Raw genomic sequence first — 15,649 nt, 5'->3', positions numbered from 1 at the left:
CTTTGTGTCCAGACCATGAACATTTTCGCTGATGTTTACCTTCCTCAAAGACCGCAGCTCTCATTATGACTAAAATGAAGGACACATTTAAATCCATTGATGAACTGGGTCAGCTTAATACAACAAAAATAAAGGTACAAAAAAATCTTAGAAATATGTAAGTATCACAGACATTTTTATTTCAATAAACAAACAGGGTAAGAAACAAAGTTAAGAGAAAAGCTGCCAATTGTCTTTAGCCCAACAAAAGACATTGGAATTTGACAGCATGAAAAGCTATTTCATTAATCACACGTTCTTTTTTCCATCTTTGGATGACAAATGGTTTGTTTGCCGGGGTCGGTGCACTATATCAACCATAACTAGAGACTGGGTTGATTTGTTTTGAATACAAATTAAGGTTCATACTGTGCCCTTGGCAATGCAGACAGTAAAATTGTCATGCATAGACACTTGGCAGCTTATATAGTGCTTTCATAATTACAAACCAGCCTATACAATTCAATGCTCATTTTAAAACAGTTTATTGCATAGAACAGGGACAGTACAAATATTAGGGTTGATACAAATAAAGTGATACAACTACATAAAATGTAATAGATTGGGCTCATTTATGCCTGTTAACTGAATATAATATAAAAGCTTTTATGATGGCAAAGATAAATCAATCAGTCCAACAGTTTAGACTTTTACTCTCATTACACAAGCCACTGAATTAGCACAGTGGCATAGTGCAAGATGATCCATCCATAACATCTTACAACAAATTATTTCAATAAGCAAGTAAGCAGATTTCTAACCACTTGACAGAAAATATAGGAGATATTAAGAAAAGACAACACTAAACATTGCATATTTGAGATGGAAATAATTGTGCAAATTAGCCGACAGGCTAAAACTCCCATGTCACACAGAAACTAATTATTTTAACAATTTATGGCTTTAGAAGTAAACACATCTGAATACTGAATACAAACACACAAAAAGGTGATGCTAGCAAAATTAAAAAAAAAGTTTAAAAGAGACTCCATATCTTTTGTACTCACTATAACACTATGAATGAATGAGAGCTCCCAATAACTTACAACAAGGAATCACACCTTAAATAAATAACAATAAAACTGACAGACAATTGTAATGTAATCTGAAAAAAAAAAAAAAATAAAAAAGGCACTCTACAAGAGCAAAATAGCAAAACAAAAAAAGAATTCTTATAAGAAAACTTCATCTGGAGTTACTGTTAAGATTACACTGAGGTGTCCTTTCACTGCAATAGATCAACTAAAATGCTTTTAAACTCAAAAAGCCACCCAAAAAATAATGCATCACCCAAATAACAATTTAAAGAGGTATTCAGTTCCGAATACTGAATAGTTTGGGTTTTTTGATGCTTAACAGCATTGCCGGTTTTATCTTTGGCTTATCTGCAAAAAGCTGAGCTTCACTCTCTGTTGTGGGGAAACGTTTCAAGTAGATATCAGGATATTCCTTCTGAAACTAAGAGAAAAACAAATAAGAAAAAGTAATGACGCATTTTTAATCAGCATCAACACTTGTAAGATGTATGTATGAGGGAAAGTGCATTTTTAGGTCCTGTAACTTGTCACCAATTATTTTACATTTTTAACAATTTTTAAGCACCTATTGACTTCATGAGTTCATTTTAAATGTTTCTTCAGTGTTACAAATGAAGCACAAATATGGAAAATGGTCTGCACTTATATAGCACTTTTTTTTAACCTTAGAGGTTACCAAAGCGTTTTACACTGTGTCCCAATCACCCATTCAACTTGCAACTTGTTTGAAATATATACATATTCTCTCAATGAATAGGTCATACAAGCAGCATGATAAGCTTTTCTGCTGTCATAAAATAAACTACAGCAGAACATGTATGAGATGTGAGAATCATTGCAAATAAATACCAGTTTGAGCTTCTGTTTCTTCTCTTTCACTGACATGCTCTTGTCCTTGATGAGATTCTCTAGCAGGTCAGTTAGAGCAGCCTGAGACACAGAGAGTTTGTGCTCTTCAAACTCCTGAGTGCTGATCTGCCTGCAGAATGAGTATGTCGGCATGGCAACACCAAGGCCTGGGCATGTGTTCTGGGATCAGGAATGCATGCAAATGAATGTTAGAGGAATAATCTTCTAAAATCAAATGAATAAATAAATAAATCTCAGATTCAACAATAATAGAACTGCACGTGTTTTTGATCTTAAAGGAATAGTTCACCCAAAAATGAAAATTCTCTCATCATTTACTCATCCCAGATATTCATGACTTTCTTTCTTCAGCAGAACATAAACATAAAGATATTTAGAAACATATTTCAACTCCACAAATCACATAATGGAAACATAAGAATAATACATAAGACTCCAATGGTAAAATCCATAGCTTCAGAAGCAATATAATAGGTGTGTGAGAGATAAATATAAAAATTTAAGTCCTTTTTTTATATACTATAAATCTCCACTTTAACTTTCACTTTCCGATGTGAAAGTGAAACTGAACAGGCACCTCATGTGACTTTCAGATGTAAAATTGAAAGTGGAGATTTAGAGTAAAAAAGGACTTACATTTTGATCTGTTTATCACCCACACCTATTATATTGCTTCAGAGTCAGATTTTTGGAGCTACAAATGTCTGATCATATTTCATCTGCATTGTATGGACCTATAGAGCTGTGATAATCTTCTAAAATCTTTGTTTGTGTTCTGCTGAAGAAAGAAAGTCATACACATCTGGGATGGCATGAGGGTGAGTAAATGATGAGAGAATTTTCCTTTTTGTGTGAACTATTCCTTTAAAGTTGTTCTAATATATTTAAAAGGAGAAATGCCCAAAGGTTGTAGGTCCATTAGTTATAACCACCATAGTGCCCTTGAATAAGGCAATTTAAAGGAATACAACGTAAGCTCTTCTGCTCTTTTTCTCCGAGATACAATGGCCCCATAGACTTCCGTTGTAAGTACATTATTACATACACATTTTCCCTTTGTTTTTACAAACTGAGATCTCAGAATATTCATTCAACATCAAGTAGATAGATAAAAGTGTTTGCTAAATGAAAACTTAAAATATTGTTATAAAATACAAAATATATAATAAAAAAATCAAGTAATTTTTTAATGTAAAATATAACAGATAAAAAGTATATCAGATATCTAAAGTAAAACTTTAACACATCCTCTTGTCAATGTTTAGTGAGAGTAATGTCCATGTGGTCTATTATGACAATTACAGTTCATCTGGGCTCACCAGTGATTTGAGATAGCTGACGTGATCTTCCACAGCATTGCGCAGGTACACAGGCACCTGCATGACCTCCTGATGATGATCCATGAGAAACGACAAGAGCCTTGTAGCCAAGAGCTGGTCCAGGTCATCCACCTCCTTACAACTCAAGACACACCTATAGAACGTCTGCACCAACTGTACAAACAACAGAAAATTACAACAACCAGTCTGTTATCATGTGGTCTTATTTTTCTTTAACTCCTGACTCTTAAAAAAATTAAGAAATAAAAATAGAATTTGATCTTTCTTGTACAATCTGTGAGATAAAAATGGGAGATGAGTACAAAATCTGTTCTAAAATCAACAATAACCTACTCTTGCTAAAAAGGACTTAGATATAAAAAGTTTGTTGGGATCTTTCTGACCAGAGTACGAGTTCCAATGATGTCGTGCAGCCGCGGCATGTCCAAGTTTTGGCTCATGCGTGAGATCATTCGCAGGAGTAACTGCAGTTTGCGTCGGCTGGCGGGAGGCAGGAGTAAAGTACAGAGTTGCAGGGCCTCAATGGCCACCCGCTCCAGTGATGGCTGCAACAGACCTGGAATGTTGTGATATGACCCACATGTAAACCATTGACATCAACCAAAAACCATAAACACAAACATACTGAACACAAATGTTTACACTTCATGTAATCGGTACTGATGAGAAATGCACATACATCAGGGTTCCCACATCTTTTGACCAATGCATTTCCATGAATCTTCCAGTTTTTTGTGATTACTGGATAAGGATATTTAAAATTTATTTTATAGGCATGGTACACTCAAAGAACAATTTCCAGCCGATTAAATATTTTACTGCTGAGCATAACATGAAAATTGCATTTATCCAGTTTTTTTTCTTCCTCTTTTTTCCCCAATTTGGTATGCCCAATTCCCAATGCGCTCTAGGTCCTCGTGGTGGCATAGTGACATCAATCCGGGTGGTGGAGGACGAATCTCAGTTGCCTCCACTGTTTTACTACAGTAAGCATATTTTACTAAGACATTCATAGTGAAACCACAGTAATAATAGAGAAAAACAAACACTATGGTATTACAAATAATTACTTTGTGGTTATAATGGTTATAATACAAATACCATAGTAAAACTACAGTAACCTCAAGATTAACCATGGTTAATATATATAGTAAAACCATGATTAATATATGGATACAATATACTGAATTAAAAACGTATATAGTATAGTATATTGGATAGTTACTACAATAATACTACATATTACTATATTAAATCATGATTTCCACCAAAAACTATGGTTACTTCAGCCAACAATATTACTATAGTAAAACCATGTTTACACATAGCAAATCCATGGTTTCCACCAAAAAACATGGTTACTATATTACTACAGTAAAACCATTGTAAATTTATTGTGAGGGCACAAAACTATTTCAGAAAAATAAATCCTGTATTGTGGGAACCCTCATAAATAATCACACACACGCATGCACGCACGCGCGCACACACACACACACACACACACACACACACACCATCAAGGCAACTACAGAGCTAATAAAGAGCTAATTTAAAAAAGAATATATTAAGACTACTACGTTCAAAAAATGTATCTGTTTTTCATACATCAAACAATGTATGTACAACAACAGGTTAATTAGAAGAAGTACCATAATGAAAAGCCAACCAGTATTGCAAAGTTTAATTTTATAAATTAAGAACAGGGAACCTGACTATTCATCCAACAATCTGTTGGGTTGAGTTAAGCCATAAACAAACTACGGCACAGTATTAGTTAGCTTCAAGAGTTAATGCCATCACAGCACACACACATGCTCATGCACAAACACACAGCACATCCACATGGTTTATATTATGGGTTTTTCACATTCGCATGCTCTTACTTTGCGCAGGACTCAGGCGTCGTGCTAACAGGGCCAAAGTGGGCTGAGCAGGTGCGGGTTTGCTCAAGTCAATGGAGCTTTGACAGCATCTGCTAATGCTTGAACCAGCCCTAACATCCATGCAGCTGCCATGCATACGGACCAAACCAGGAGCTCTAAGGTCAACACTGGAGGAACAGTCTGGTCTAATGGTAATTTCAGCCACAGGGGCGCGGACGCTAAAGCTGCTAGCACACATTTCTCTGTTCTCCTCCATGTCAAATAAGTTACCGATGCTTCTGCTCCGGGCCCTGCTGGGTCTCGGGTTGGCTCGACGAAGATCTGAAGGGAGTTGGTGGCTTGTGCTACTGCTGGAAGTTTGAGAATTTTGGAACTTTTGTCCTTTAGACACAACTTTAGACACATCTGGACATGAGTTTAAGGACATTGAGGAACCCTGGAGGTTTGCATCTACTGGAGAATCGGTATGGGGGGTTGAATTATTGCTGCCACAGGACCGTAGACTTTCAGATGATGGGAATAAATTGCTCTTTGAACAAGAAACCACAGCGTTATCTACGATTCTCTCCAGAGAGCAACTTCTGGGATGAAGCCTACCAACTGGGGCTTTTAAATAGCTAGCTTCCAGCCCATCTCCAGCACTGGCCCTTCTGCCTCTAAAAAAAGGCTGCTGGGTTCTTTGAGTTTCTATTTTAGTCTCTGCTTTAGAACTGAAAACTTCCTCCATAGGTGATTCGGCTTCATCAATTGCCTCCTTTCTTATTAAGCTCATCAGCAGGCATTCGGTTGATTTGAACAGGTTGACAATGTTCAGATGTGGGGCTTTGGCTGGCTGTGGGCATTTCGGGTCATCCTGGTTTTTGCGCTTTCCACACTGAGTTTTAGGAGTCGTGATGTAGCCACACATAACTAGCAAAGGACCAGACATTAGAACATAAACAACAAACAGGCAGGCAAAGACACTCAAGAACACAAAACACAGGACAGGGTTAGTTTGAACATTGTGACACCACAAAAAAGCAGTGTGGTCAATAGAAACAGCCCTGTGTTACTTAACCATTTGTTCAAACCAAGTACCATGGTAAGAACATTCACACACCATTAAAGGGATATTTCACCCAAAAATTTAGATGGTAGATGGTCCACAAATACCTGGAACACTGCTGATATATTTTCACCCATTTATCAACATTTCAGTTTCTGGGTGGTCATGGTAACAGATCATATATTAAATTACGCTTATGTAATGTGAAATGCTACCTTAATTTAATATTCAAGGCAAACAACTTTGCAGTTGTAAAGAGACTCAATCAAACAGACTTACACTTTATACATACCCAGGATGTTGACAAATAGTTCATAGTACTGATAAGTAATAAGTGGCTGAGAGAGACTGTAGAAATAGCAGGACACTGTTTTAAACACATCCCGCTCAAAGCCTGGGTAAGATGGCTGGTTTGAATCGTACTTTGGCCCTTAAAAGGTAAAAAAATAAATAAATATTCAAATTTCAAACTGTTTCTCACTAAATTACATGATCATGAAAAGCACCAAATCCATCTTAATACAGTTCACTCCAAAATGATAATTCTCTCTTCATTTGTTTACCCTTATGTTGTCTCAAACTCATATTACTTTCTATCTTCCACAGAACACAAATATAGACATTTTAATTGAGATATTATGTCTGTTTGTCTATACAATGCAAGTGATTGGTGACCAAATTGTCAAGCTATCCAGAGCACATAAAGGCAGCCTAAAGGTAATCCATATGACTCCAGTGGTTTAATCCATGTCTTCTGAAGTGATCTAATCTATTTTACAGACCAAAATGTAACATCTTTGACACTGTATATTCTGACATCAGCAGTCTCCTTGGCAATCATGATTTCAGGCTCAATTGCACATCCTAGTGCCATCTAGCACTCTGCGCATGAGTCAAGCACTAGGAAGTGTAATCGAGCTTGGAATCATGATTGTGCCTAGAGACTGCAATGGCTAGACGTAGAGTGAAAAAGGACTTTTTGGTCACACTTTGGTCTGTTCTCACCCAAACCCAATTCAATCACTTCAGAAGACATGGATTAAATCACTCAAGTCTTATGGATAACCTTTATGCTGCCTTTATGTGCTTTTGGAGCTTGAAAGTTTTGTCACCATTCACTTGCATTGTATGGACAAACAGACATCATATCTCCATTTAAATATATTTGCTTGTGTTCCACGTACGAAATAGATTACGAGTTCGAGAGGACATAAGAGTGAGTAAACGATGAGAGAATTATCATTTTTGGGTGAACTATTTTTTCAAGGGTACTACAGTAATACAATTGTTTTTTTACTGTGACAGGATGGAAGGCGGGGCCGGGTTGTGATGCTGCACACCAGGCCACTAGTCAGGCTAATCAAGCCTTAGAGGGATGAAGGCCGACTGGAAGCTGCAGTGCGAGAGAGATTTACGGGCAGCTGTCTGAAAGATTTGTGTGTTTGTCTTTTTGTTTAAGTTCTTCATTAAACTATTATTTATATTTTCAAGCTGGTTCTCACCTCCTCCTTTCCATTAATCTCTTTACAGGAGGAGGGATGTGCCGTAGAGGAGTTCTCGCCGCTACCATCCACCCTCTAGCAGACAACAGCCATGCCTCCCCAGGTGGATCGGAGGCAGTCCTCCGGCCCCTAGTGGACAGAACGCCCCACCACGTTTTTGGTGGACGGTAGGGTATCCCCCGCCCCTGGCAGCGGTAACCACTCCAGGCGGTTGGTTGGGAACCCTTCCTCCCCTCGCAGTTGGCAGCCGTTCCTCCGCTTCCAGGCGGCCAGGCTCCTCTGTCCTCCAGCGGATGGCCGCAGCTGCTCCTTTGGGGTGGATGGTAGAGGCGAGAACCTTCCTGGATTTCGGCACCAGTGTAAAGGGATTAATGGAAAGGAGGAGGCGAGAACCAATATAAATAATATTGAAGCTTGACAATATAGATAATATTTAATATAAAACTGAAACAAAAAGACAAACACACAAAGGTGTTGAACAGCTGCACGTAAAACTTTCTCTCTCTCTCTCTCTTGCACTGCAGCTTCCAGGTGGCCTTTGTCCCTCTCTGAGGCTTGATTAGCCTGATTAGGGGCCGGGTGTGTAGCATCACGACCCGGCCCCGCCCTCTGCCCTGTCACAGTTACTATATTTTACTTATAGTTTTCGCTAAGTTTTAAGTTAATAATACACAGTTTATACTTACAATTTGCAAGACACTTCATGGCAGACAAAACCCAGTGCGGCAAGTCCTCTGTGTAGGGAAATAAAATGCTAAATCAAAATGTAATGTGTATCATTAACTAAATACATAGATACTTCAAATAACATCTGTATATTTGGCCTACCTGTCTTGTCTTCAAGTGAAACAACTCCATGTTTATTGACTTTTGTCATATTATATACAATGAACTGAGGATTGACTTGGGCTGGATCTAAAACATCATCAAGAGACCCTGATCCCAACAGCTTCTGCAAACTGACCAATCAAAAGATGATCATATTCATGTAAAAACATCACAACGAACATGGTTTTCAACTCATATATTTAGACATTAGTCATGTAGATCTGTGTCCCTCATATAGACTCTATTGCGAACAGTTAGAACCAAGCAATGCAATATGAAAAAACTTAATGTACGAAAATACTCCTGCAAAAAAGGACAGTATGAGTGATATAGCATTTATAGTTTATATTTTTCTTGTCAAGCATGATCAGTTTTGCCTATACTGTACATTTCAACCCTCTTAATACACTGGAAGCTCATTCAAATCATATATAAAAATCACAATTTCTTTCAAAACAAACCAGTGACCTCTAACAAAAAATCCCTAAGGTTTAGGGTTTACCATGGTACTGGCATGTTTTTCTTTGAATTAACTGTAAGTACCATGGTAGATAATAATTTTGGTAATCATTCAGTACCATGGTAGTGCCAAAGTTTCACCCTCATGTCATCCAAAACATGTATAACGTTTTTCTTCTACTGAACACAAACAAAGATTTTTAAGAATATGTCAGCTCTGTTGGTGCTCACAATACAAGTGAATGTTTTGAAGCTCCAAAAGCATATTAAGGCAGTATAAAAGTAATCCATACAACTCCAGTGGTTAAATCCATGTCTTCAGAAGTGATATGATAGGTTAAATAATATTTAAGTCATTTTTTAGTATAAATCAAAATTTTTACAATCTTCTTCTTTTGTTTTTGGCTATTTGCGTCCTTCATGCATATCACCACCTACTGGGCAGGGAGGAGAACTTATAGTAAGAAATAACTTAAATCTTGATCTGTTTCTCACCCAAACCTATCATATTGATTCAGAAGACATGAATTTAACAACTGGAGTCATATGGATTATTTTTATGATGACTTTGTTATATTTGGAGTTTCAAAGTTCTGGTCACCATTCAATTGCATTGTGAGGACCTATAGAGCTCAAATATTCTTCTAAAAATCTTCTTTGTGTTCAGCAGAAGAGAGAAAGTCACACATCTGGGATGGCATGAGGGTAAGTAAATGATGAGAGAATTTTCATTTTTTGGGTGAACTGAACTTAACACATGCAACCTTAAGCATCAATGATAGTGTTGCAGGAGGATGACTTACTGTGTAAGTGTCACATTCTTCCAGATCACTTGAATGTCCTCCTCTGTGAGCTCTCTGCAGTGTTTGGTCTCACCCAAGGCTGATTCTGTAGGAGATTCTTGCATTTCTGGATCCACATTTTCCTATGTGAAACAGCAAATTGACATAACATATACGAAATGATATATTTAAAATGTGACATTCATAATCAGCGAGGAGCAGCAAAAATTACCAAAAGTTCTTTGTTGAATTTCTTAGAGCCCCTGAACTTGAAGAAACCTTCCTTGTCCATCATAGATATGCTCTTCTTCCTCAAAACAGGGGCACAGTTAGGAATGGGCTTCAGTGGAGTTGTTGATGGAAACCTGCAACACATTTTTATCCAGATCATATTTTAAGTTATTCTCTTCTACCAACACCCTTTCACAAGCCTTCCTAAAACATCCACCCTTTCCATACCTGTATATCTGACTGTTGTCTTCCAGGTCTTCCATGCCCCATCTACCTTTCACATCCTCAATAACATGATTCTTCAAGAACTTTTTCAGCAGCTGGACAGTCTGCTGTCTGGTGACCTCGGGTCCAAAGTTGCTGTTGTTTTTCAGGAGTTCATGTAACCAGTCCACGGCAGCTGATGCGGTGAAGCAGTTCATGTAAACCCTTAAGTGCAGCCGGTGTTTCTTCAAGGGCATCCCTGCCCGGAATAGCTTAGTAACTTCATTCCACTGGAAAGTAAACAGGCAATGCCACATAAAGAGCTTGCCATCACATTACTGAAAACCAAATGGCTTTTAGAAAGTGCTGGCCCAACAAACCAAGACAAAAAAAAGAGAGTACTGAGCCAGGAAAGGAGATCATTCTTAATGCTTCACAGAAAAATATTCTTCACAAAGTAGACAAAGAAAAAGCACAAAGCAATTTCTAGTTCATGAAATATTTTAAAGCAGAGCATAACAAGAATAAATGGAATTTTCCATAGTCATAGACTTTAAAAGGGACTTTTATGACTTTCTTTCTTCTGCAGAACACAAATTAAGATTTTTTTAATAATATTTCAGCTCTGTAGGCCCACACAATGCAGGTGAATGGTGACCAAAACTTTTAAGCTCCAAAAAGCACATAAAGGCAGCATAATAGTAATACATCAGATTCCAGTGGTTAAATCCATGTCATCTGAAGCAATTTAATTAGTTTTGGGTGAGAACAGACCAACATATAACTACATTGTCACTATAAATCTTCACATCAGCAGTCTCCATGGCGATCATTACTTAAAACTTGATTACACTTTCTGGCACAATCTAGCGATCTGCACATGCGTCAAGCACCAAGAAGTGTAATAGAGCTTGAAATTATGTGTACATTTTAGTCTGTTCTCATCCAAAATCTATTGGAGCACTTCAGAAGACATGGATTTAACTACTAGAGTTGTATGGATTACTTTTATGCTACCTTTATTTGCTTTTTGGAGCTTCAAGGTTTTGCTCACCAGTCACTTGTATTGTATGGACCTACAGAGTTGAAAAAAAAATCTTAATTCGTGTTCTGCAGAAGACAGAAAGTCATGCACATCAAGGATGGCATGAGGGTGAGTAAATGATTAGACAATGTACATTTTTGGGTGAACTATCACTTTTAGTGTTTACTTTCCATGACATTTTCATTAATTTCCATGACTGAAAGGACAGGTTTCTTGGACAGGTTTTCCAAGAAAATGTCATGATGAAGTTTATAGAGCACTTCTCAATTTGTAATAGAAACTCAAGAGTGCTTTGCAAAGACATTAATAGATAAAATATGCATATGCATAAAAAAAAGACACTTGGGTCATTCATCTTGTAAACTAATGTTACATGTAACCAGACAATATTGTATCATATAAAGTAGGGAAACTCACCAGTTTAGTGGCCCTGTAAGGACCTGGAGTGACGACGTGAGAACTCATCTAAAGATCAGGAATGCATCCAAAACCTGTACAGATGTTTTCATTATACCCACATATAAGAAGTCACTGATTTATAAAAGACATTCGTAATCTGTAATTAAAAAGATGACTGAATATAACAATAGAAAGGTCACTAAACATGGGATTGACGGTGTAAACAGATAATCCGGGGTTGTTTTTGGTGATTTCGGTCCACACACCCGTTTGAAATGCCTATGCAACGTCTCCGACGTTTGTGATTGGGTGGCTTGTTTTGTCACAAGATTGATAGCAAAACAGCCATTGGTTGTTGCTTGGTAACAGAGTTTTGTTATCAAAATAAAGGTCTGAAAAATGCACAATTCAACATAATAGATGAAATCGTAACACCAATATAAACAAAGTCTGTTGTTTTTGCAAAACGAGAAATAATATGCGGTATTAATTTCCTGCATTTCATAAAATAAGCCCAGGTAAACATTGTTTTAATTTATTTTGCATAGATGATTTGTTTTAAGACTTTTATGATTGATTTCTTTGCGCAGTGATAATAAATCTGTTAAAGCATTTCTGTTAGATTTTTTAATGTATTTAAATTAATAAAATAAAATGTGAGGTAATCTATGAAGTAAATGCAAATATTTTGCATAAGAAGAAAAGGAGAGACATTTGATATAATTTAATTTGTTATTTGCATGAAGCTTTTTATTATATTTCCGTATGTAGCTTCGTACACTCTATCTGTGTTTTTGTAATATAACTAAATAAGTTTATAATCTCCTGAGCGGAAAGGGTTGGAGGGAATGGCTACAATTCCCATGCTGCACAAAAATGCAAATTAAGAGTTTATCTTCCGCTTTTATTTCCTTTATATGGTTCTGTCGACTAAAATTTAAACACATTAACGGTTTATCTGGTGAGTGATAGTCTTTGTTTAAACTCACATTGAGTACCACGCTGTATACTGATATGTACATAAAGTAACAATATTATGATTCTCATTAATTTTGGTGTTACTAAGGGACGGCTACAAAGCTTTTTGTTGCTAGCTTACTATTACCAATGGTGCTAATCAAGCTTGGTAGAGAATGTGATTAATTTATCGCACAATTATATAAAGTCATTATATAAGTCATTAATATGATATTTATTGTACAGAAAGAAAGATAATACATTTTAACCCGGATAATAGAATGTGAATTGCATGCTAAACTAGCTAGCAAGAAGTGTAATTAGACAATAAAGTAAAGGGACGGTAATACATACAATACAATATAGCACAACTGCATGAAGTACAATATAAATATTAGAAAAGTGGTTGTTATATGTTATACGATTGCAGATTTCAGTTTGGGCTTATACTATCCTATATTCCATGGACAATACACTCAAATGCGCTGGACAGTTGTTGAACCCTCTGCTAAAATTAAATTACAGATACGGATACGGATTTTTATTTCAAAATATACTGGTGGACAAAAGTTTGGAATAATGTATAGATTTTCAGTTCGGACGGAAATTGGTACTTTAATTCACCAAAGTGTCATTCAACTGATCACAAAGTATAGTCCAAACAATACTGATGTAAAAAACAGCTCCCATCATTATTTGAAAACAGTCATTTTTTGGCCCCATTTAAAGCAGCCATCACTCCCAACTTATCCTTGAGTAATCATGCTAAATTACTAATTTGTTTAAAAAAAATCACTTGCCATTATATCAAACACAGTTGAAAGCTAGTTGGTTCATTAAATTAAGCTTTACATTGTCTTTGTTTTTAAGTTGCCACAGTATGCAATAGACTGACATGTCTTGAGGTCAATATTAGGTCAAAAATGGCAAAAAAGAAACTGCTTTCTGTAGAAACTCTTCAGTTAATCATTGTTTTGAGGAATGGAGGCTATATAATGCTTGTATAGAACTGCAGAACACAAAGACAACTAGCTCTAACAAGGACGCAAAGAGATGTGAAAGGCTAGATGTACAACTAAACAAGAGGATAAGTACTTCAGAGTCTCTAGTTTGAGAAAAAGACACCTCACATGACCTCAGCTGACAGCTTCATTGAATTCAACCCATTCAACACCAGTTTCATGTATAACAGTAGAGATATGACTCAGGGGTTCAGGCCTTATTGAAAGAATTGCAAAGAAAAAGCCACTATTGAAACAGAAAAACAAAAAGAAAAGGTTAGAGTGGGCAAAGAAACCCAGACATTGGACAACAGATAATTGGAAAAAAGTGTTGTGGATCTTAACCCCATTGAGCTTTTGTGGGATCAGCTAGACTGAGGTGTGTGAGAAATGAATGCTACAGGAAGAGTGGGGTGAAATGTCACCTGAGAATCTGGACAAACTGACAGCTAGAATGCCAAGGTTCTGCAAAACTGTCATTGCTGCACATGGAGGATTTTTTGATGAGAACCCTTTGAAGTAGTTTAAGAAGTTCAGATTTTTTTTGTAAAAATGTTCTTCTTCAAATTGTAATATTAATTTTTCATGTTATTAATGTCCTGAATATACCTTGTAATCATTGGAATGCTACGATGGTGATTAAAGGTAGAACTTTCTTTCCATAAGAGCAAAATCTGCATTATTCCAAACTTATGTATAATGATATATACCGCCAGTGTATATCTGTCATAAATGTTAATGCAGTTTTGGATATCCTGTGTGACATCCCCTGAGTAGTGAGTGATTTTACAAATTTCTGCTCTCTTCTTCTAGCATCTGGTGCTGAAGACAGAGTCAGACAACGATGATTGATATCAAAGCTTGGGCGGAATATGTGGTGGAGTGGGCAGCCAAAGACCCGTATGGCTTTCTCACCACGGTTATCCTGGCTTTGACACCTCTATTTATCGCCAGTGCCCTGTTGTCTTGGAAACTCGCCAAGATGATAGAGGCCAAGGAGCGTGAGCAGAAGAAGAAACAGAAACGACAAGAAAATATAGCAAAAGCCAAGAGAGCCAAGAAGGATTGAGCTGGATACTATGGAATGGAGAGGGGTCACATTAATAGTCCAATCATCTAACAAATGGCTCCTGTATTGACTCTTCTCATAACCCAGGACAGTTCCAATGGGACCAGGAGCAAGACTGGTTTTAAAGGAGGCCTTATTAAACTCATAGAAGGAGGTTGTTTGATGTATCTCAATTCAAGGACTATAGTACTTTTTTTACCAGAATATTATTGATGCAATTATTGATGTATTGTTGTGCTAAACACTCTTCTGCAGTACTCTGCATTCCATTTTTTATGGTGTTGATTGTATCTTTCTTTTCCATTTCCAAGTAATCCTCAAAACACCTAAATTATGTTTTTTTTTTTTAATAATGAATAATAAAGAAAATCAATGAAAAGTCTAAAAACTGTCTAATGTCTGTGATTACTGCAGTATTATTGAACCCTACTGTGTACTGTTAATATTTTGAAAATAAATAATAATTGGGGATTAATTCCATGAAACACTTAAAGGTTCACACTCAACTTTTATTTACCCGCTTTATATGTGAAGTGCAAACATGTATCTGTAACACTTAAGTTTTACATTAATCTCCACTAATACAGTGTGCTGTGACTGCCAAGTACTTCTTTAATGGCATTGCATTTAAACCAAATGCACAAATGTTCAACAGAACATACAACCAATCAACACATGCAGTCTATCACTTTGGTTGCTCAGATGAAACCAAAAACCAGCACAACCACCAATTAATTTTTACTTGAAGACAGCAAATGAGACTTTTGATAGTCCTATTTTTTGGTTCCTGGAGGTGCCCAGGATCCTGTGGAATGTGTTGGCAGTGCTTATGGGGTCCTTGGTGACTTCAAACTGTGTGGCAGAAGCATGACCTTTAATTTTCATCTAAACAGGTTGTACCACCAATCCTTCTTCATATTCTTCAGCCTACATGGCTTTATCCCTCTGCTCTGCC

At 36.8% G+C, this 15,649-nt stretch overlaps 2 protein-coding genes across 2 annotated transcripts; one reads left to right on the top strand and one right to left on the bottom strand.

Annotated features, from left to right (window-relative positions):
• Positions 1-548: 548 nt before the first annotated feature.
• LOC127631082 (DEP domain-containing protein 1A-like) lies at positions 549-11,919 on the bottom strand. Its single transcript, XM_052109050.1, has 12 exons — positions 11,686-11,919; positions 10,248-10,513; positions 10,021-10,153; positions 9,810-9,931; positions 8,548-8,678; positions 8,406-8,453; positions 6,510-6,647; positions 5,173-6,081; positions 3,670-3,842; positions 3,266-3,439; positions 1,926-2,105; positions 549-1,497 (listed from the first exon to the last, which is right to left on the bottom strand). Exons 1-12 carry the CDS (start codon positions 11,731-11,733, stop codon positions 1,354-1,356), a joined length of 2,466 nt encoding a protein of 821 aa, XP_051965010.1. The 5' UTR covers positions 11,734-11,919; the 3' UTR covers positions 549-1,353.
• Positions 11,920-12,538: 619 nt separating this feature from the next.
• Positions 12,539-15,101, top strand: LOC127631148 (small integral membrane protein 15-like). Its single transcript, XM_052109151.1, has 2 exons — positions 12,539-12,628; positions 14,439-15,101. Exon 2 carries the CDS (start codon positions 14,470-14,472, stop codon positions 14,692-14,694), a length of 225 nt encoding a protein of 74 aa, XP_051965111.1. The 5' UTR covers positions 12,539-12,628; positions 14,439-14,469; the 3' UTR covers positions 14,695-15,101.
• The last annotated feature ends 548 nt before the right edge of the window (positions 15,102-15,649 follow it).

Source organism: Xyrauchen texanus, chromosome 37, assembly GCF_025860055.1.
Source record: "Xyrauchen texanus isolate HMW12.3.18 chromosome 37, RBS_HiC_50CHRs, whole genome shotgun sequence".
Classification (NCBI taxonomy): domain Eukaryota; kingdom Metazoa; phylum Chordata; class Actinopteri; order Cypriniformes; family Catostomidae; genus Xyrauchen; species Xyrauchen texanus.
The sequence above is the reverse complement of the archived record's forward strand: the minus strand, read 5'-3'. Positions and strand labels throughout refer to the sequence as shown.

Coding starts and splice junctions, on each gene's coding strand:
- LOC127631082 (XM_052109050.1), bottom strand. CDS start 11,733: ATGAGTTCTCACGTCGTCACTCCAGGTCCTTACAGGGCCACTAAACTG. Junction 10,514..11,685: donor CTTACAGGGCCACTAAACTG/GTGAGTTTCCCT, acceptor TTTACTTTCCAG/TGGAATGAAGTTACTAAGCT. Junction 2,106..3,265: donor TCAGCTATCTCAAATCACTG/GTGAGCCCAGAT, acceptor TCCTGATCCCAG/AACACATGCCCAGGCCTTGG.
- LOC127631148 (XM_052109151.1), top strand. CDS start 14,470: ATGATTGATATCAAAGCTTGGGCGGAATATGTGGTGGAGTGGGCAGCC.